The sequence below is a fragment of the Protomyctophum bolini genome (genome assembly GCF_963924005.1).
Source record: "Protomyctophum bolini genome assembly, chromosome: 7".
Classification (NCBI taxonomy): Eukaryota; Metazoa; Chordata; class Actinopteri; order Myctophiformes; family Myctophidae; genus Protomyctophum; species Protomyctophum bolini.
Genome location: NC_137868.1, coordinates 45,430,439 through 45,454,110, shown reverse-complemented (window position 1 = coordinate 45,454,110; position 23,672 = coordinate 45,430,439). Strand labels below are relative to the sequence as shown.

Below are 23,672 nucleotides of genomic sequence, written 5' to 3'. Positions count from 1 at the left end.
AAATTCAGAATCTCTGCTTAGAGCACTGGCATATATTTTTGAATGGGGGTCCGCGGGCTAATTATTGTCAATGTGGGGGTCCTTGACATGAAAACGTTGGGGAACCACTGCCATAGAGGCTATTGTATGCATGATATGACCTGCCCTTCAGTGTGTCTTGTACACACAACAAGTTACAAAACCACTTCTCTGGGATGAAGTCACAATCATCATGTTCAATAATGGGGTTATAGGTTTAAGTTCAACACATTTGACATTCATTGCATTTGATTTATTTATCCATGTGCAACAATGTGTGGGACACCAACTAACAGAGAACATGTATGTACTGTATGTCAGAAGTTGATTGATTGTTGTGCAAAACTCTATAATAATAATAATAAATAAGTCAGACAGACATTGAAAATAAATTGTATTACTTGGTCCGGGAGTTTTTTGGGATGTATTCAATCCTGTGAAGGGGAACTGATATTATGCAAGATGATGAAGGAGGCGGCGATCCGAGCACTCAAAGGTATACAAATGAGTAGAGGGTGGATAATTTGGATATACAATCAAGGTATACTTTATTAAGAAAGTTAAAACGCCAACATGTTTCGACTCACAAAGGAGTCTTCATCAGGGCAAGTATGAGGCAAGCACACAAACACAGGTCCATGTAGCCTATACTGAGACAGTCTATAGGATATATTTAATAAATACTAAAATTTCAAAAATAAATCACAGAATTAAATGTTTTATGGATCTTGGGTGGCTTGATTTGAGTCTAGGCTTAAAATAATTCATATAAACATTTGTGTAAATCTCTATGGGGGGGGAAATGAATGGGGTCTGGAACGATGGAACCGGAAAATGGCTACCACTGCTATGCCCTATAACTTTCTGGATCTAACGCCAGGCACTGGCTTTTCACACAGTGCATGTCCACTTTCCAGGCTGGGAGAGAACAGTCTCCAAGTGGCCTCCCTCCAATGCTACAACAGCAAAGTCACGGCCACACAAAATGTGTCTGAAACAAACGCATACTTTGGTTTTCAAAGAAATACTCAATTTGGTTCTGATATTATCGATTTATTAGGCCTTGGCAATCTCACATTTTTTGCTCTTCAACCATTCAGTGACCTCTCTTGCCCAGCAGGTGGGGGCATTGTCATGCTGGAGGAGGCGTTTGATTGAAAATTTGTATTAACAACAGTATGCAGAATGGGGCACAGTTCAGGGAATGTACAGGTCAATACAAAAACGGCTTTACATAAGGGTCTTCCATTTTCAATTAATCAAAACATGATTTTAAAGACATACAAACATGCTGTATAAAACGTTAAAACGTATGCCTTCATATTTCTTGGTATTTTCAGGTTATTTACAATTACAAAACCTGATAACATGGACAGAACTCCAATTCATTCAAGTTATTTATTTATCCTCAAAGTTACACTGAGTCATTAAACTCATTTCCACGTCCGTTCCGTGCTCCTTCTGGTGCTCGTCAAGGTGCAGCTTTAGGGCTTGGACAGCATCTCCGGTTTCTCCGCGCGTGTTCGCCAACTCCTTCCGCTTCCATGTAGCACAATTGAAACTGGTTGTGATGGCCATTTTGCTCAGGCTCTCAAAGACGGCCTTCTTAGCCCCCCCGTGCTGTAGTATGCCGTTTATGTGATAAGCGAAAGCCGACATGCGGTTCTCTCTTCCTCTCAGCGCTATGGCGGCTGCAGCGCACGCAACAGGCCGGGAACCGTTGGCGACGGTGGAAAGAATGGACAGCAAGAATGGCGACAGACGTCTGAGATCTGACTCCAAGCGTTCAAAAGAAAAGGCCTCGAGATGCTCTGCTGCCGTCTTCAACAGCATGCAGCCGTTGTCGTGCTTACAGAGGGCTTTGCATTCGACGTCGACTAAATGTAGAATCTGTCCCTTGACCTCTTCCGCTAGCTCCTCGTGCTTGAGGATTTGCTTCGCAGCCGTCTTCCATGTTCGATTGGCGACGTTGGTCACGATCCCAGCCTCTTCTGGTTGACTGACCTTGGTAACAGTTTTTGAGGAGAACTTCGTGACCACCTGGGGAAGGAAAAAAAAAAAGAGGAACATTCCATTAAACATCATCCCGGTTTCAGAAATTCCACCATCTTGATTCTATCTAAAATTTTGAGTAAAGCTGTCCAAGTCAAGCCCACCACAGCGGCTGCGTCCGCCGCGCGGCGGACACATTTTCAATGAAGCTATCGCGCACCGGCTCCGTCCGCCGCGCCGCCCACGGTCGCAGACGGTGTGTGATGGGCTTCCCTTCCCAACCCCCCTCATCTCTGAACACCCCAGTACCACCCCTTCCATCTGTATTATTTGCTCAATTTACCGTTTAGTGTTTTTGAGTGGCGCTGGCCCCTCCTATAGACAGGTTTAATGTTTGTCTTTAGTTCAAAGTTTGTTTAGTAAACGCATGGACAATGAAGGGAACATTTACATCATAATGTGTCATTTATCTCTTCAGTGTTAATGGCGTTTAATGTTTGTGTAAATTGTGTTTGCTCCGTTTGTTTTACATCACCTAATCAACATGAGATAGACTTTAATATATTAGCGCCTCTCACTTCACACAGGTAGGATTTTTAATAAGAAAGTAGGTGGCAACTATTGCAAAGTCATTTATATTCTGGTTAATATCTATGCTTCTGTATTGTCTGAAGGAAGACAAACAACATGGCCACTCTTTAGTAGTCACAGGATGTAACAATGAAAGCACAAGCATGAAGATTGTGTAGCATAGCAACTAGCCTCTTAGCCCCTCTCGGAACCCTACATAAAGCTTTTATGAAATTTGATGGGCGCTTTAGGTAGGGTCCCTGGTCATGCTAAGATTTTCCAATGCGATTGTTGGAACGCGGATATACACAAACTCAACCTTTCTTCGATCGGCGCGCTATTACCGCGCTTTTTATTGTGTTTGTTTATGAATGTGCGAACTATAAGTACCTTACATACCTCTGATAAAATCTCCTGTGTCGCGGAAGCCGTTAAGTATTTTTAATCCATGTTTGATTAAAAATGTCGCTTTGATTTCTTCTTGTTTATTTACCGTTTATTGTACCGCCTCCCGATGTGCGGTTGGCTTTGCGGGCTATGTCCCTGCCTCTGATCTGCTCCGTCATAGCTGTAGCACCACTAGCTAGCCAGATAGGCGGTACAATGAGGTGTCAATAAACAAGGTAGGAAGAAGCGACATTTTTAATCAATCATGGATTAAAAATACTTAACGGCTTCCGCGACACAGGAGATGTGTCGGTATGGTATGTAAGGTACTTATAGTTCGCACATTCGTAAGTCAATACATGAATAAACATGGTAAAAGCGCGCAGAAGTCCGTCTCATGGCGTGTTTACATTGTATTTGTGTGTGCGTAACTGGCGGCAGCCCAGCGTGGAGCAGGACCCAATGGGTAAAGTCATAAAAGTGTCAGAAACTTTACTACATTCGGGTTCTGCTTGCGGGGCTCTGTACAAGATAAAAGACGTTATGGCACAAGACAAGTAGCCTGGCTAATAAGCCAGACCGAATCAGCCGACGTTGGACAACACAAGCCAACCTGTGTGGGGGGATGGGATGGCCACTGTACTGTAGTGTACTAAAATGATTGTCTTTGTTTGAGTGAGGCCAAAAAAACATGTAACTACACAGTGCAAGTCTTTCCAAATAAGAGTAGTTGTTGCTATGTTTGATTGATTTCTTTTTAAATTTCAGTTCCACAGTATGTAGAATGGGTACGTTTTAAAAGCACAAGTCAATACAAAAATGTAAAGTCCAAGTAAATGTAACGCCAAGGATAAGCATCACACTTTAACAAACAAAGAACAATCTTTCTTACCTCAGTAATACTTCGCTCTGCGGTTGGAGAGGCATGGCGATCAGGACTAGTTGGGCGAAGTTTTTTCAATGTCCTCCCGGACGTTTTGGTTGGTGTCACGACTCGGGGGCTCCGTCTTATGAGCTAATTTAGAACTTCCTGTCTGAGAGCTAGCTAATTTAAGACATCCGGTTGCCTTCAGAATAAAATAAGGATATTTAATTCGTTATTTAAATAATTATTACACTACATTATTAGTATTATTATTACATTACAGTTATTGTAAAGACACACATTATGTTTCTGTGTAAAAATAAGTAATTAAATAACATAAAAAAGTTATCTAAATGGATAAATGCTATTCACTGGAGTGCATGGACTTTATAAAGTGGACACTGGACAAAAGACGGCTCCGCGAGGCAACTATCTGGACATACCCACGCGTTCGGGAAGATGTCCTCTACCACCCCACAGTCTCCGCTAAGCGGGAGAGGTGTAAAATTCACAGCAGCAGAGCTTCTACTGGGGTCAATGCAAAAAAATGTACCGTTTCCGGACCCAGAATGGACACTGGACAAAGAGGCCTCCGCGAGGCAACTATCTGGACATACCCACACGTCCGGGGAGATGTCCTCTACCACCCCACAGTCTCCGCTAAGCGGGAGAGGTGTAAAATTCAGAGCAGCAGACCTTCTATTGGGGTCAACACTCAAAAAAGTGCCGTTTCCAGACCCAGAATGGACACTGGACAAAGAGGCCTCCGCGAGGCAACTATCTGGACATACCCACGCGTCCGGGGAGATGTCCTCTACCACACCCCACTCTCCACTAAGCGGGAGAGGTGTAACATTCACAGCAGCAGAGCTTCTACTGGGGTCAATGCAAAAAAAAATACCGTTTCCGGACCCAGACTGGACACTGGACAAAAGACGGCTCCGCGAGGCAACTATCTGGACATACCCACGCGTCCGGGGAGATGTCCTCTACCACACCCCACTCTCCGCTAAGCGGGAGAGGTGTAAAATTCAGAGCAGCAGACCTTCTATTGGGGTCAACACTCAAAAAAGTGCCGTTTCCAGACCCAGAATGGACACTGGACAAAGAGGCCTCCGCGAGGCAACTATCTGGACATACCCACGCGTCCGGGGAGATGTCCTCTACCACACCCCACTCTCCACTAAGCGGGAGAGGTGTAAAATTCACAGCAGCAGAGCTTCTACTGGGGTCAATGCAAAAAAAAAATACCGTTTCCGGACCCAGACTGGACACTGGACAAAAGACGGCTCCGCGAGGCAACTATCTGGACATACCCACGCGTCCGGGGAGATGTCCTCTACCACACCCCACTCTCCGCTAAGCGGGAGAGGTGTAAAATTCACAGCAGCAGAGCTTCTACTGGGGTCAATGCAAAAAAAAATACCGTTTCCGGACCCAGACTGGACACTGGACAAAGAGGCCTCCGCGAGGCAACTATCTGGACATACCCACGCGTCCGGGGAGATGTCCTCTACCACCCCACAGTCTCCGCTAAGCGGGAGAGGTGTAAAATTCACAGCAGCAGAGCTTCTAATGGGGTCAATGCAAAAAAAAATACCGTTTCCGGACCCAGACTGGACACTGGACAAAAGACGGCTCCGCGAGGCAACTATCTGGACATACCCACGCGTTCGGGGAGATGTCCTCTACCACACCCCACTCTCCGCTAAGCGGGAGAGGTGTAAAATTCAGAGCAGCAGACCTTCTATTGGGGTCAACACTCAAAAAAGTGCCGTTTCCAGACCCAGAATGGACACTGGACAAAGAGGCCTCCGCGAGGCAACTATCTGGACATACCCACGCGTCCGGGGAGATGTCCTCTACCACACCCCACTCTCCGCTAAGCGGGAGAGGTGTAAAATTCACAGCAGCAGACCTTCTATTGGGGTCAACACTCAAAAAAGTGCCGTTTCCAGACCCAGAATGGACACTGGACAAAGAGGCCTCCGCGAGGCAACTATCTGGACATACCCACGCGTCCGGGGAGATGTCCTCTACCACACCCCACTCTCCGCTAAGCGGGAGAGGTGTAAAATTCAGAGCAGCAGACCTTCTATTGGGGTCAACACTCAAAAAAGTGCCGTTTCCAGACCCAGAATGGACACTGGACAAAGAGGCCTCCGCGAGGCAACTATCTGGACATACCCACGCATCCGGGGAGATGTCCTCTACCACACCCCACTCTCCGCTAAGCGGGAGAGGTGTAAAATTCACAGCAGCAGACCTTCTATTGGGGTCAACACTCAAAAAAGTGCCGTTTCCAGACCCAGAATGGACACTGGACAAAGAGGCCTCCGCGAGGCAACTATCTGGACATACCCACGCGTCCGGGGAGATGTCCTCTACCACCCCACAGTCTCCGCTAAGCGGGAGAGGTGTAAAATTCACAGCAGCAGAGCTTCTAATGGGGTCAAAAAATTTTTTGAAGGGAGATGTACTTTCACTGACATCCTCAAAATCACCAAAGAAGTCATGATCAATCACAGTGTCATATGGACTGTCTTGTCAATCATGCTTTGTATCAACATTTTCTTTCTGTGGCGCTAGTTTCTGTGTCTCAGACATGATGGTGTCAAGACTGGCTTGCACCACGCTAGAGTTCCTTTTACTACCAAGTACAATACAAGCAGCTTGTACTATTGTACTTGTTTGTTGTAGTGTTTTGGCATTAACTAAAGTGCTGAAGATGTACATAGCCAAATTATACCTCTTATCTCTGTGTATGTATTGTTGTTTGCAAATGTGACTTGCCTGTTTCATCAAATGACTTTTACATGCCCTTATGGTACAGAAATCTAAATCTTTGTTATCTGCCTTTCCTACCACTATTCTCCAGCAGCGTAACAAGTACATACTCATGCTATCTTGATTGAAGATACGCATACTGGCTTTTAAAAGCACTATGGACCTGTCACTATTAATCTGAATCGGTGTTGTGTTTGTACCAAATATCTCCTTCTCTTTGCATCTCAATTGTGTGAGTAGTTCCTCTATAGCCGATTGAGTATGTTCTTCAGAGATCATGAATGCAACAGGAGTTGATGAATTAAATGAACTTACTATACAGTGTCCCATTCTGAAGACTTCAAAGTAAAGGTAGTAGGTTCAATGGCACTGTGTTTGAAGGGTCCTAATGTAGCACTAGATAGTCCCATGACACTCTGAACAGTACCATCATCTAGACTCAGAGTCTGTACAGACTGATTATGTACAGTGCTATACGAGTGATCTATTTCTACAGCATCTAGACTCAGAGTCTGTACAGACTGATTATGTACAGTGCTCTCATGAAATGCGTGGTGCACAACAACTGGCTTTATAGGCACATGAACACTGCTGGTTTGATTTAAATGTGATTCATCTACACTAGTGCTGTCTTCCTGCACATGAACACTGCTATTCTTTTCAGGCTTTATCGGCTGCACATGAACACTGCTGGTTTGATTTAAATGTGATTCATCTACACTAGTGCTGTCTTCCTGCACATGAACACTGCTATTCTTTTCAGTATATAAAAACGGTAAACGGTACATTTTTTTGCATTGACCCCAGTAGAAGCTCTGCTGCTGTGAATTTTACACCTCTCCCGCTTAGCGGAGAGTGGGGTGTGGTAGAGGACATCTCCCCGGACGCGTGGGTATGTCCAGATAGTTGCCTCGCGGAGGCCTCTTTGTCCAGTGTCCATTCTGGGTCTGGAAACGGCACTTTTTTGAGTGTTGACCCCAATAGAAGGTCTGCTGCTCTGAATTTTACACCTCTCCCGCTTAGCGGAGAGTGGGGTGTGGTAGAGGACATCTCCCCGAACGCGTGGGTATGTCCAGATAGTTGCCTCGCGGAGCCGTCTTTTGTCCAGTGTCCAGTCTGGGTCCGGAAACGGTAATTTTTTTTGCATTGACCCCAGTAGAAGCTCTGCTGCTGTGAATTTTACACCTCTCCCGCTTAGCGGAGACTGTGGGGTGGTAGAGGACATCTCCCCGGACGCGTGGGTATGTCCAGATAGTTGCCTCGCGGAGCCGTCTTTTGTCCAGTGTCCAGTCTGGGTCCGGAAACGGTACATTTTTTTGCATTGACCCCAGTAGAAGCTCTGCTGCTGTGAATTTTACACCTCTCCCGCTTAGCGGAGACTGTGGGGTGGTAGAGGACATCTCCCCGGACGCGTGGGTATGTCCAGATAGTTGCCTCGCGGAGGCCTCTTTGTCCAGTGTCCATTCTGGGTCTGGAAACGGCACTTTTTTGAGTGTTGACCCCAATAGAAGGTCTGCTGCTGTGAATTTTACACCTCTCCCGCTTAGCGGAGAGTGGGGTGTGGTAGAGGACATCTCCCCGGACGCGTGGGTATGTCCAGATAGTTGCCTCGCGGAGGCCTCTTTGTCCAGTGTCCATTCTGGGTCTGGAAACGGCACTTTTTTGAGTGTTGACCCCAATAGAAGGTCTGCTGCTCTGAATTTTACACCTCTCCCGCTTAGCGGAGAGTGGGGTGTGGTAGAGGACATCTCCCCGGACGCGTGGGTATGTCCAGATAGTTGCCTCGCGGAGGCCTCTTTGTCCAGTGTCCATTCTGGGTCTGGAAACGGCACTTTTTTGAGTGTTGACCCCAATAGAAGGTCTGCTGCTGTGAATTTTACACCTCTCCCGCTTAGCGGAGAGTGGGGTGTGGTAGAGGACATCTCCCCGGACGCGTGGGTATGTCCAGATAGTTGCCTCGCGGAGGCCTCTTTGTCCAGTGTCCATTCTGGGTCTGGAAACGGCACTTTTTTGAGTGTTGACCCCAATAGAAGGTCTGCTGCTCTGAATTTTACACCTCTCCCGCTTAGCGGAGAGTGGGGTGTGGTAGAGGACATCTCCCCGGACGCGTGGGTATGTCCAGATAGTTGCCTCGCGGAGGCCTCTTTGTCCAGTGTCCATTCTGGGTCTGGAAACGGCACTTTTTTGAGTGTTGACCCCAATAGAAGGTCTGCTGCTGTGAATTTTACACCTCTCCCGCTTAGCGGAGAGTGGGGTGTGGTAGAGGACATCTCCCCGGACGCGTGGGTATGTCCAGATAGTTGCCTCGCGGAGGCCTCTTTGTCCAGTGTCCATTCTGGGTCTGGAAACGGCACTTTTTTGAGTGTTGACCCCAATAGAAGGTCTGCTGCTCTGAATTTTACACCTCTCCCGCTTAGCGGAGAGTGGGGTGTGGTAGAGGACATCTCCCCGAACGCGTGGGTATGTCCAGATAGTTGCCTCGCGGAGCCGTCTTTTGTCCAGTGTCCATTCTGGGTCTGGAAACGGCACTTTTTTGAGTGTTGACCCCAATAGAAGGTCTGCTGCTGTGAATTTTACACCTCTCCCGCTTAGCGGAGAGTGGGGTGTGGTAGAGGACATCTCCCCGGACGCGTGGGTATGTCCAGATAGTTGCCTCGCGGAGGCCTCTTTGTCCAGTGTCCATTCTGGGTCTGGAAACGGCACTTTTTTGAGTGTTGACCCCAATAGAAGGTCTGCTGCTCTGAATTTTACACCTCTCCCGCTTAGCGGAGAGTGGGGTGTGGTAGAGGACATCTCCCCGAACGCGTGGGTATGTCCAGATAGTTGCCTCGCGGAGCCGTCTTTTGTCCAGTGTCCAGTCTGGGTCCGGAAACGGTAATTTTTTTTGCATTGACCCCAGTAGAAGCTCTGCTGCTGTGAATTTTACACCTCTCCCGCTTAGCGGAGACTGTGGGGTGGTAGAGGACATCTCCCCGGACGCGTGGGTATGTCCAGATAGTTGCCTCGCGGAGCCGTCTTTTGTCCAGTGTCCAGTCTGGGTCCGGAAACGGTACATTTTTTTGTGTGTCCACTTTATAAAGTCCATGCACTCCAGTGAATAGCATTTATCCATTTAGATAACTTTATTATTATTATTATTATTATTTAATTACTTGTTTTTACACAGAAACATAATGTGTGTCTTATAGCATCATTTAAATGCTTAATTTGTAGTTCTAATGTGCAAATTAAACTTTTTTTCAACGCTCTAGAGGGTACTCTTATTTTGAAGAGATCGTCCACCGCAAGTCTTAAATTAGCTCACTAGATTAGCTCACTAGACAGTGCCCGACTCGGGACCTTTTATCTGCATAAGATGAATCATAGATGGATGGTGTTGGTGATGGCGAGGGGGGCCCCGATGACAACGCTGGATCCGACGAAACGGACACTCTTTCAGCCCGTTCCCACCTTCTGAAATCCGGCAATGCGCTTACCAACCGGTTTACCTTTGAGTCACACTTACAGCAGGCGCGAAATGACATGTCCCGACGTTTCGTTAACGTCAAGTCTAAACCCTGAAGTCGCTCGAAAATAGTTTTGTCCCTGCCTTTTTTCTCGAAGATGTTTTTAGAGTGGTGAAGTTGTCCAGCGATTCTTACAGGCTCACTGCAGAAACGACAATAATCATTCACATCCATGATGATGTGTTGGTCCAACGGGTCCATTATTCTTCTCCGCGTCTTTCAACCATAGACTGTAAAAAAGCTTTCAACGAGCAGACTTACTACTACTACTAGTGTTACAACAGTACTGACTTACTGTTAAATGTTTTGTTTACACGTTTCATAGTAGGGAGCCGAGCACCGGCGCATAAGTGTTACGTAGCAGGCTGCGCTGCTCTGATTGGTTCTCGCGTGGCCAGACACGAACCAATTGTGGACAAGAGCCATTGCTTCCATGTGTGTGTGTGTGTGTGTGTGTGTGTGTGTGTGATGCATGATCTTGATCTATGTAAAGCGTTTTGGATTTAAAAAAAAGCACTAAATACATGCACCATTTAACATTTTATTCTACTTGTTCCTCCCTCCCCCACACACACACACACTACACTTCCTCGAGGTGGACTCTTGGGGTCGTTCGTCTGCCCTCAATGTCACGTCTGGTTCTGAAGCAAGTCAGTAGTGGGCCTCTGGAAACCCCTCAAAGCAAGTCCCCAGAACCCACTTTGATAACCACTGCTCTCCTACCAGAAAGGGAGGAAGGTGACATCTAATTGATGCAGTGTCGCGCTCCAAGAATAGCAGATCTACAAGCTAGGTGACTTTAATTGGAACGCACATTCCATACACAAAGGCTATATTCAATTTACATAAATCATAAGGAATTTTAAATATTTTTTTTCTGTATTTTTTTTAATCATCAATTCTTTAGTAATTTTGTGGAAAAACGTAATTGGAAAAAAAAGTGTTTTCGATGAGTCCATCATGGTTAAAATGGAGGTTGAAGTCACAATGGGTTATACAAACCCCGATGACACCAAACATGTTGAAAGTGACATATCCCTTTAAAAGGGATTAAAAGCATAACCAAATTAAGAAAAAAAACAAGATAGCCTATCTTCTACCACAATAAAAGGCAGGAGAGAACACAACGTTACTATTTTAGACTGGATTTAAAAAGGTACAGGGTTGTGCAAAACAATCATTTATTTCATTTCATTTTTATTGAGTAATGCACTCAATTGGATATAAATCAAATCCACAAAATAAAACATAGCTGTCATCTGCTGGTTGCAAAGCTGCAAAAGCTCTGGACACACCTTTCTAATCCATCACACTGATTGACTTTGCTATACATAACTTGGAAGTTGTAACTGTAAGACGAGTCCATTCAAAGTACAAAAGTCACACCTGAAATACCTTGTATAAAATAACCATAATACACAAAACATATGAGGTTCCAGATAATAGAGAAATGTTTGTTTTTTTACTCTATTGGAAAGAAACCATGTAGCCTAGCTATCTCCATATTTCAACATTTTCGTTTTTTCTTAAAATAATGCCCTATACTTCGTTGTACAAGAGTGTCATGGAAAAGTAGCGAAAATGGCCCATGTAGGCCTACTGTACAAGCACCACTTTTTTCCACTACTTTTGATACATTTTGTGAAAGTGTGTCTGTGGGTTTTCATAAATATTTAACTTTAAGTATTAGCTTGTAAATAAATACTGGAATAACTATAGGATCTATTGGAACACAGGTTATTTTTGCCAGGTGCTTGAAAAAGGACTGGACTACATTTGAGCCTACCACTACTGACGACCGTAAAGACAATGATTGGCTGCCTAAGCCAATGGTATAGTCTAAAGGCTGCAACGTAGAGCGAGTGGCAACAGAAGCTAATGTTATGAGCTAACTGGAGCTAGAGGACAACCATAACACATAGTGGTGAACCAACAAAATAACGTCGGAAACGAACGGAAACGGGCGCTACAAGACCTTGTTGCACCTGGCAGTTATGAATATGATTCTTGTTTTTCCCATAATGGAGTGAAATGGTAGGTTTATTCGTAGAATGGTGTCATTTTGATTGTCCAACATCTGTCGCGATTAATGGATCGGTACGATAACGTTTCCAGCCATGGTGAGACTACTGTATGCGGTTATCTGATGTTCGGCAGATTCGAGAGAACACAGCGTATGAGTTGTATCAGCAGAAAAGCCAATGGTGGAAAAGCCCAATGGTTTTGGACAGATTTCTGCCTGACACAGACAAGATATTCAATATATCATGGCGTTAGCCAGTTATAATGATTTCAATTCCATTCTAATGCACGTGTACAGTACTTCACTACACTTTCATTAGGGGTGGGGGGGGGGGGGGGGGGGGGAGCTAAAACCTACCACGCTACGTCCGGCCGGGGAAACTCTCCCCTGTCAAAGAAGCAGCTTGGACTCCTCATGCATAGAAGAAGGAAGCATGAGTTCAGCCCGCTGTCCCCCCCAGGTTGGCAGAGGAAGTGTAGCGCCCAGGATTACGTTAGAGAATTGAAATGCATAAAATATTTGGAATAAAATACAGTCTTACATTCATAAGTGTCAGTACTCCATCCAATCTACTACTAATGCAGTGGTGGCAGAGCTGCCAGGGACGCCGGAAGGGGGGGGGTCAGTTGCGGGTCCATTTGGTTCCTAACTATCATTTAGCTCAGTATATCAAATCTCTTCACTGAAAAAAAGCGAATTGTTCTCTCCGGAATAGGTACCGGTATGCTAGAGTTCATGTGATTCATTAGATTCCGCGTTAACTCTACTATATGAAACGGTGAGAGGAACCGTCCATTAATGTGGACGTCGTTTTGTCGAGTCGTCATTGGTGTGCAGGTGGGGAGGGTTCCGGGCCCCACAGCGAGGAGGAGAGCTCCTCTGCCTCCATCTCTCTGCTGATGACGGCTGAGAACTGAGCCTCCTGCTCCGCGCTGAAATGATTCCTCCAGTCTCCGGTAACACCTGGAGCACACACACACACACACACACACATACATCATCATCATCATTTTTCGACCAAAGTCGAGATCATGGATTTCACAATGCCACGCCAGACTTTCTGGTCCTTCATTGCCATCCCCACTCCTGCTTACTGATGCATGTGTCCCTATAGTATAGCGATGGCATCAGGGAACGACAGTTTTCCACCTCTGGTCTGCTTTGAGGCAGGGCTCCAGAGAAGAATTGGAAGATATAACCTCATTGTCAGCTCTGTAGCAGTGGCCGGCAAACTGTGTTCTTCTGGATCGGACTAGTGAAGAAACACGGGGAAGGTTGCCGTATATTAGATTAGTCGATGGGTGGCTCTTCCAAGACAGATTTTGCGCAGTCATTATAAGGCGGGTGTAAGTGCCATCCAACCGTTTATCTAATTTCTTTGAAAGTGTCCATGACTCAGAGCCATAGAGTAGAACACACACACACACACACACACACACACACACACACACACACACACACACACACACACACACACACACACACACACACACACACACACACACACACACACACACACACACACACACACACACACACACACACACACACACACACACACACACACACACACACACACACACACACACACACACAGTACTGTGTGGTTACTGGTATTTGTGTTTACATTTTGCTGCTCCCTGCGGCGTCTTTGTCTTAACACTAGGTGGCGCGTGTCACCATCCCAAATAATGAAGTAATAGGAGTTGCATTGGTACAGTTGACCTTAAAACTGTTTGGTTGCAAGGAGTCAGTTGTGAACTTGTGACTACCGGTAGTTGCATTGGTGCGGTCTTCTGGCCTCAACATTCACTCACTTGGGGGTCTTTTCCTGACTGTACACCAGTCTTTTTACAGTATATGTTCCCCCGGACATAATGTGGAAATACGATAGCAAGATCACGCACGCACAAACACAATTGGCTTTGGAATGCAACAAAAACTAAAATAATACCCATGAATCCAAGTCTCAACGGGGTGAATAATCCATAGGGTGAACTATCCCTTCAGTAGAGTACTTAAAATGTACTTAGTTATACAGTACTTTCCACCACTGAAGGCATGATTACTAGTAGGCTACTGTACTCTCCCTGAAGACAGAATGTGTGTGTGGTGTCATGTGCGGCAGTTAGTAGAGTTATACACAGTCACCTTTCCTGAGGAAGGGCGACTTGCTGTTGTCCATGATGTCCTGAGGGACCAGCGAGTAGTTGGACATGCAGTTGGTCTTCATGTTGTCGAAGCAGCACTGTGCCGCTATCCTCTCCATGGCCTCTTCATCCAGAGCCCGGCCCAGGAAGTCTGACACGCGCCGCACGGATCCACGCAGGTCCTGGGACCAGACGGACGGACGGACACACACACACACACACACACACACACACACACACACACACACACACACACAGCCACAGCCACACGCACTTCGTTATTGTTATATTATCCCATTTTGGGCGTGGAACCCCTTTTGGTGTTTTAAGCATTATGTTATACTTTAACTATTGAAAAATAGCAGACCTCCAAGCTCATAGCGCGGCACTGAGTGCTATATGTAGGTCTGCTATTTTTGAAAATGCGTGAAAATGTGGTGCAAATCTTTGAATATATATATTCTTTCAGAGTGAACGTTTTGCTCTTTTGCTTCTGAGGGGTCCCTGGAACAACATATTTGCCAGATGGGGGTTGGCGGGCCAAATACAGATAATTTTTGGGGTCCTTCCATGAAATATTGAGAACCATTTTTTTTTAATTTCGACGTCAGGCCTAAATGGGTCATAGAACATGGGAAAATATTATGAATCAAGATATTTCGTTTAATCGTTTTACCGTGGCCCGTACACATGACTCGCTGAGACTCAAAACCAGAGCACATTTTAATCTTAGATCAATGGAAACAGGAAGTGGGTGGTCCAATCTGATACAGACTTGTCCGCAGTCAAGAACAGATACAGGAAATAAGACGGATGCACAGTTGCACACTCACGATGCATGTAGAAAGTCAAGTATGTAAAAGATTAGATTGATTAGAAGACAATTCTAACATTCCACCACACGACACAAATCACTCCCCGTTCGTATTTAGAACGAAAATTGGCTAAAAGCGCATTTCATCAACATTAAAAAGGAAGGGTGCTACAGTGGAGCCAAACGTCGCTTTTTTTTCTCCACGTGCACAGGGGAATAAATTAATTATTTATAAAGTGGTATGTTTTGTCCAATCCAATCCATTCGTACTAGAAGGCGTGCCCAGTGAGAGCACAAATGTGATGTTTTTCTATGTGATTGTATTACTCGACGACACTGAAAATGAGTTTGATTACTCAGTGTAATTTCGAGAATAAATAAAACTTGAATGAATGAATGAATGAATGAATGAAAAAAATCTCCACCAGGAGGCACACCCTATACCCCCCTCCATCTTTCAGTCTGTCTGGGGCATGGAATGCATATTATGATAAAGGACCGTCATTACATTTTATTATGGTGCAACCAGAGAGACAGGATATATGGAAACAAACCTCGGGACAGTGAACACATCAACAATGATTTACAGCATTTGACGGACGGACGGACGCACAGACAGACAGACAGACAGTTTCCCCATTACCTGGACCATTTCTTCATATGTGAGGTAGAGAATTCTGTCTCCCAGCTCCGTGTGTCTCCAGCTCTTCACATGGTCTGTCCATTTTCCAAACAGCACTGCACATAAAACACAGTCAGCAGAGCCATATGCAGTGTACAGAATAACTCCTCTCAATATTCTCTAAAAGCACTAAGACAATGATTAACCACGTGAACTCTAGGTGCAAACAGGGTGCAGACATTGCAGATCTACAAGCAACACAATTGCTGAGTGAGCTTAACTGCGATATCGAGAGCTCGGCTCGCACAAGAAATGGGTTTCACTCGATTCTTACATGTGACAATAAAGTGTGATTTAGGCTTCTCCTGGAGTGTTTGCTTCCCATTCACCTCTTCTATTAGTGAAGGGACGAATAAAACACTCTGTGTCGACGCAAGGTCAAGTCAAATTTGATTTATGGCCCAATATCACAAAAGGGCTGTACATAAAAGGGTCAGTGACGTGACACCCCAAAAAAAGTGTTTTTTAAAAACCTTTAAATAACAGGAATAAAAATGATTTACTTTTGTTCTACTCACTCTCATCTTTATGGAAACATATTTTGTTTTTAGATATTTTATTGGAATCAGAGTTTATTCAGCATTTTGTTGTACTTGTGCCTAAAATCGTCATATGGTGTGACATGACAATAATTGTTTATAAAATGAAAATGGAGTACACCTTTCTTAAGTTGCTCACTTTATCAAAGTCCTTTATCATAACTAACCTGTAATCCACTATAGTTTTGTGAAAATGTATTAAATCTGTATATTATTTCCGTAATCAACACTCAATGTGAGGCCCATGTTATCGGTCTTTCAATATATTTTGTATTTATTGTGACAAAACTTTCTCTAAAATTACACAAATATTTGTGACTCTTCCTTAGACTATTTGCTATGTAATCCATGAACATTAATGGTTTCATCATTAATAAAGGTATGATTTTTTTCACTATTTGGACCGTCACACCAAATGATTTAGTGTCACACCGTATGATCATATCTTCATTTTTCAAAGCAAACTGTGTTTTAACCTACTTATTAGTGAGTACTGAACTTTACAGATTGATTTAACAATTACTCAGGAAAAACAGCAACAGGAAAATTGCTTTAACATTGAATAACATGGCAATGACTGAATAAAACGAAATTAAACACAATTTATTGTGGATAGTTGCAGATTTTAGGTGAAAATGTTTAAAACAAATGTTTAAATGGACAAAAGAAGCATGGGACTTTGTTATTTATTGTTATATCTGTAGGAAAATACAGTTTGTACCATATGGTGTGACAAAAAACTCATATGGCGTGACAGGAAAACAGTCACACCATTATGATAAAGTGTCACACCATATTACGTTTTCTGCACTTAACATAACATTGAGGCTACTAGCTACACATTAGCATGCTAACAACTAGCTAGCTATAACAATGCAACATAGATTTACATGTAATTATGACCAAAGAATCTAATACCTTTAGCTTTTTTAATGAAAAAGGTGTCACACCCACAGACACTTGGAAGAGTCGCATTGGTCAGCGTTCCAACAAGATCGTATTTCATGAAAAGGTTAAAATGATAATTCACCACAGACACCTGTCATGCTATTGTAATGCAAGTGCTGAACAGCCTTACTTAAGAAGTACCTCTCTATCCCAATGGGTGTCCAAACAATTGCCTGTTGAAATGTCCCAAAATGGTGTCACACAATATGATTTTGGTTTGGGGGACAAAATCTTTTTGATCAGAAATGACTGAAAACATTATGCTTGGACTTTGAAAAGATTAGGCTCACAAATAGACATCTATGTTATATTTATGGAATTTGTAAAATAATTTTAGCATTTTTTTCCTTAGTTTTATTTAAGTTCCTACTTTGAGAAACAAGGCCGGGACAGTCGCACCATATGATTTTTGCTGTGTTTGGTTGAAAATTCTGAAGAAATGAGGAATGAAATGTTTTAATCTTGAGTATGTTCACATGGAGCATAATGTCCTGCACAATATTCAGAAGGTTTTTGACAAATATATGTTTTATTTATACATGAGTGACACTGAGGACAGCCAGGGACACCATGTCACGTCACCCACCCAAAAACAAGGCGTGATAATAAAAATAAATAAAAGTAGTGCAATGCATAGTATACAAATCACAAAACAATATAGGCAATTTAAGACGAAAACAATGAGAAATGTAATGTTGTGCTTGGTTCAGGTTCAGACTAGGTGATGTGAAAAGGTATAGGTTTTGAGTTCATTCTTGAATAACTCTGAAAACCAGCTAAAATGTTCATTTTTCAGGAAATAAAATATACTTTTTTCAGGAAATGAAGAAAACTTCATATTGTTAAAACAAAGTAGGCCTAGTACCGCCCTCAGTATGTATTTATACTTTGTCGTATGTATAATTACGATGGCGTTGTTCACTGAAAATAGCCGATCTACAATATCGCAATGCATCACATCGCCGTCTTGTGATCGCGGTACAAGCCGTCTGAAATGAGACTTGGTGTGTGAGATGACCTCTGACCTTTCCCCTCCAGGAACTTGTCCATGAACTCGTGGAAGGTTCCGGGGTCGTCCAGGAAACTGGCCATCTTATGGAAGTGGTAGGACGACACCATGACGTCCTTGGGATTCCTGCTGACATAAATCACCTAGGATACACAACACACAACATCTGTCAAATGCTATTTCAGTTTAATCCAACAATTTGGTTCAGTAATATATCATGTCACAAGACAGCTGGGTCTAATAGACCTATGACATCAGTCATCTATGACTGAATATATGCAAATCCAACAATAACCACATTATAATGCCATTGGCGTAAATCAACGGCAAGTAATAAATACTACACTTAACGCCAGTATTGGTCTTTTATAGTGCTTTTGATTGATCAAGTCATAATGCTACTCACGTTGGCATTGGGTTGCTAGCTGGTGTTGTCAATAAAACACTATCGACTGCCCCTCTCTAGGCAACCACACACTTTTTTGCCTCTCAGCCATGGGACAGAAGGCAGCAGCTGGTAATTAATTGACGTCATCAACTCTCGTTTCTTTCTCTTTCTTGAAACTGCAGTGACGTCATAGACATTCTCACTATACGCTATAGGAGAGTTTTTGAGAGTTCGCACATGCATGGAGATCCCCTCTCAGCACCTTCAGCGCCGTACCTTGGCTTTGGAGCTGCCCAAGGACTTGGGCATGAGGCGATAGGGCAGGTGGGACACCAGCGCGCGCGGCGTCGGCAAGCGCTCGGCCACTACGGCTAGCCGGGTCTCCTCCAGCCACGGGACTCTGTCCCAGTTGGGAATGGTCTGGACCGGAGTCAGATCCCCCCCGTTCAGCACCAACGGCAGGACCTCCTGCATCCAGGTGGTACCTGTGGTAACCGCAAAACACAGCATGTGAGCCAGGGCCGGGCCATAACAATGGTGAATGGAAAATGGTGCATTTAAATAGCCAATGGTGCATTTAAAAGCACTTTACATTATGTAACGTGGTTAATAGTGCTTCCACTTGCCCAGGCATTATATTGTATTGTGATCCAGTGTTCTGTGACTTTAAGAGTTCAGGCGGGTTGCCTTTAAGGAAATGACGAAACTTACTGCACATCCTATTTCATAATGGCTTTGAAAGCGGTAGGTTGTGTTTATTTTGCTCTGCAGATTATTTTATTATTTTATGTACCCAAAGTTGTTAAGACACATACTGTGTTTTCATCGTACTGTATCGCACTGTATGTGCTTTATTTCCAGCACAAATGTAATGAAAACGTATATACAAGTGAGAGCAGAGCAGTGATTGCCTCGTTGTCTTTTGTGCAGAATAAATCTACTCACTGCTGAGATCCTGGTCTATGGTGCTTCATATAACACAACGCAAGATCACGTCTGTTACACATACAGTACATTGTTAACCCATTCATGCACCGATCATGGCGGGGGAAACCATGCAAGGCACCAACCTGCACATCAGGAGCAATAGAGCACCAGAGTCTGACATCAATATCGGTACTAGAGGGCGAAGTGAAGTGAAACTGTGTTTGAACACTATCCCTCTCTCCGTTTCTGGCACGACAGCGCCCCCTACTGGTACTCATAGCCATATACTGGTGCTCATTAACCAACACAGACACACATATAGGTGAACACAGGCATAGGTGAACAAACACGGACATTGCTGTTCCTTGGAGTGGTTGCACCACTCAAAAATAAACAAATCATCCAGGCCGCTTCACTCATATGGATATGAAGAATCAACTGACTGAGAGAAAACGCTATTTTGTTACTGAATTAGTTACATTTTCTGTATCATATATGAGTGACGGACTGTCGCAAACGATACAGAGACACCTCCCTGACAATGACGCAGAGACTGTGAGAGACAGCTTGTTTATTTTTGGACCACAGCGCTTATATGAAACGATTTTAAGATGACCCCATGTTATTCGCCATAGAGAAATGACTTCCGTGAACCAGGGGAATCGAGGGGACGAGCGAGTGACGTCAGGACTTCGGCGCTCTATTAGGGGTTCAGAGTCTTGCTCAAGAATACTTCGACACTAACTCTGGGGAACCTGCATGGGAACCTAGTGGTGTGTAGGAAAAGTTCCAAACAATTCATGTGTCCCGATGGAGACGGCAGGGAATGCACCAATCGAAATAATGAACCGATGGAATTACTCCTAGTCTGTAATCACACCTGCAGGTTAACACAAATGCACTTTCCTAAAACATTCTCCCCAATTCCGGAAAACAGTTTTTCTTTTCTAATCTCATCGTGGCTTATCCAGGAATTCCGTAACCGTGGGAACCCTGACACAAGGTGTTGTTTACCCCAGGGGTTCCCAAATGTTTCCATGACATGGGTTCACAACCATATAGCCATAGCCTCTGGCTGTGCTTTCCCCATTGCTAGATTAGATTGCAGAAGAAAAACAGTGAAAATAGCTGCTCTACAAGCACGTGCTTCTTGGCAATCTTTGCTAATCTGAAATTATTTCAATAAATTTTCATGAATACATTATTTAAAGTAACATGCTTTAATAATGACCCCCCCCCCCCCCCCCCCCTCCAGGCTTGTGGCTGCAGGGCTGCCCCCCTGGAGTGTATTACATACTTGAAATACATTACAGTAATAAATAGAGTGTACAGTGTCTCTCTCTCTCTCTCTCTCTCTCTCTCTCTCTCAGCTATTTCCTCATTCTTGTGTCATGTTGAGGCAGGTATGCTGCTCTGCCGTGCTTTGAAAGATATAGACAGTTGTTCAAGCGGAGCACAACTGTCCGGTCAGACTAATACTCTTTCAAGCTGTAGTGGTCACTCTCTCTGGCATATTTTCTCAGGCAAGACTGAATGTTTGTAGGCTACAGTAACTTAAGTACTTCACCACATGCTATTATCAACCCCATGTGGATGTTGAATTCCCAGCTGAATTGGTTCTTGGGATCCAAGAATCAAATGGCAAGAAAGAAAGAAAGAAAGAAGAATGCTGAGCTAGAAACTATAGAGCTTGTACAGTGGGATACTTTCGCCATGTATGCATTTTTTTTAAAGTATAGGCTATCAAATAATTAAATGTGCAGGCTATGTAATGTTATTTGTCGTATCTGCCCTGTGCAACTTTTTTTTAATGAAGCCTGAAAGCCAAAGTTGCCAAACAGAAATGTAAAATCATAATGTTCCCAACGTTCTAACAACAGAAACACAATTAAATAGTTAATCGCAATTACTTGAGAGTCGACAATTAAAAAGTGACAGCTGCTAGTACCCGGCCAACTTGCCTGACTTCGGGTAGGTGACGGCCAAAATGTCATCGTCCCGAAACTCGAAGTCGTGCGCAAATGTCAAACTGTCCGCGGTGTGCGTCTCTCTGGGCAGCAGCAGTCCACGGTGGAGGAAATACTTCTCCTCAGACGCGTCCATTATGATTCGAAACAAACAACCAGCCTCAGAGATGTTTAGGCTAGATGATAGATCTAGATACTAATAATACTACTGGCTACTGCAACTACAAGTACACTACACTTTGGACTCTTGGAGGACGTTTGTCTCAGACTAAACCCTATCGGCTATGGACTAAACACCCGGCCGTATCTACAACGCAGTCGGTGCCAAATGGGAGGTACTGTCTGTCTGTCAGTGTCTGCATGCGTGTACGTTGGTTACGATGGATACAAATTAACTTGTTGGACCAGGACAGCAAGCAACTTTATTCCCACACACCATGTCTAAAATGTCAGCCTGTAGGGCATTTCGGTGATTTCATCTCAGCGCGCGCGCACACACACACACACACACACACACACACACACACACACACACACACACAGGATTACGCGCAGAGACGCGTAGCCTACGGTAGGTGTCACTGTCATGCGTAAGGTTGCTGCTACACGATGATGCTCCTCGTAACCTAATCATTGTTGAATGTTGATTGATCTGCTGCTGCCATAGAAGAATGCCGAGGCGATTAGATTACAACTGTCAGAATGGAGTAATGGACTAAAACAAATCAACCTTCTGTTGCTGCTATGCGCATGCGGACCACGTCCTCCTCCTGACATGATTGAACACGTGCGTAAACAAACACAGCATGTCATTCATGAGCCTCCAGCTCTGCTGCATGGGTAGCCCCGCAAGCAGAACCCGAATGTAGTAAAGTTTCTGACACTTTTATGACTTTACCCATTGGGTCCTGCTCCACGCTGGGCTGCCGCCAGTTACGCACACACAAATACAATGTAAACACGCCATGAGAAACGAATCTGCGCGCTTTTACCATGTTTATTCATGTATTGACATACGAATGTGCGAACTATAAGTACCTTACATACCATACCGACACATCTCCTGTGTCGCGGAAGCCGTTAAGTATTTTTAATCCATGGTTGATTAAAAATGTCGCTTCTTCCTACCTTGTTTATTGACACCTCATTGTACCGCCTATCTGGCTAGCTAGTGGTGCTACAGCTATGACGGAGCAGATCAGAGGCAGGGACGTAGCCCGCAAAGCCAACCGCACATCGGGAGGCGGTACAATAAACGGTAAACAAACAAGAAGAAATCAAAGCGACATTTTTAATCAAACATGGATTAAAAATACTTAACGGCTTCCGCGACACAGGAGATTTTATCAGAGGTATGTAAGGTACTTATAGTTTGCACATTCATAAACAAACACAATAAAAAGCGCGGTAATAGCGCGCCGATCGAAGAAAGGTTGAGTTTTTTATATCCGCGTTTCAACAATCGCATTGGAAAATCTTAGCATGACCAGGGACCCTACGTAAAGCGCCCATCAAATTTCATAAAAGCTTTATGTAGGGTTCCGAGAGGGGCTACTGCATGGGCAAACCTACCTGACTTGGGATAAGTTACAGCGAACACGTCGCTGTCCTCCACGGCGAACTCACGGGCGTACCGGAGGCTTTCCTCGGTGTGAGCGATGCTGGGTAAGAGGAGTCCATGATGGAGCAGGTAGCGGTCTGATGATGACATCACCTGTCTGTCTGTACGTGTCTGTCTCTGACTGTGTGTTGTCTTGTCTGTGAGTGAGTGAGGCGGTAGTGATGTCAGCCCGGTGGTCCAAATGCTCCAGAACCTGTAGGCTGCTGCTACGTGTCCCTGGAGGAAGTAGGCAGGTACTATAGTGACAGCAATACTTTACTATACTTTATAATACTTTATAAATATGTAGGCCTACTTAAAAAAATATATATAGGTGGATGGCACAGTCAGACCACCAGACAGTCCACTATAACAAAGGATATGAAGAATATTTGATGAACCACACTGGCCATGTTTTCTGCTATTTCACATTTATGGGACAGCTATAGTCTATATAAATTAAGTGCAAGCTTCATGCTCTTTCTATGGATGGTTTCAGT

General features: G+C 44.2%; 2 protein-coding genes across 2 annotated transcripts; both read right to left on the bottom strand.

Annotated features, from left to right (window-relative positions):
• Positions 1–759: 759 nt before the first annotated feature.
• LOC308318908 (uncharacterized protein) lies at positions 760–10,435 on the bottom strand. The gene is made up of 3 exons (XM_080768626.1): positions 9,959–10,435; positions 3,860–3,968; positions 760–2,058 (listed from the first exon to the last, which is right to left on the bottom strand). The coding sequence occupies exons 1-3, from the start codon at positions 10,324–10,326 to the stop codon at positions 1,417–1,419; spliced, it is 1,119 nt and encodes a 372-aa protein (XP_080624752.1). The 5' UTR covers positions 10,327–10,435; the 3' UTR covers positions 760–1,416.
• Positions 10,436–11,289: 854 nt separating this feature from the next.
• Positions 11,290–21,780, bottom strand: sult2st3 (sulfotransferase family 2, cytosolic sulfotransferase 3). The gene is made up of 6 exons (XM_080767970.1): positions 21,567–21,780; positions 18,955–19,163; positions 18,307–18,433; positions 15,756–15,850; positions 14,300–14,480; positions 11,290–13,111 (listed from the first exon to the last, which is right to left on the bottom strand). Exons 1-6 carry the CDS (start codon positions 21,706–21,708, stop codon positions 12,972–12,974), a joined length of 894 nt encoding a protein of 297 aa, XP_080624096.1. The 5' UTR covers positions 21,709–21,780; the 3' UTR covers positions 11,290–12,971.
• Between the last annotated feature and the right edge of the window lie 1,892 nt (positions 21,781–23,672).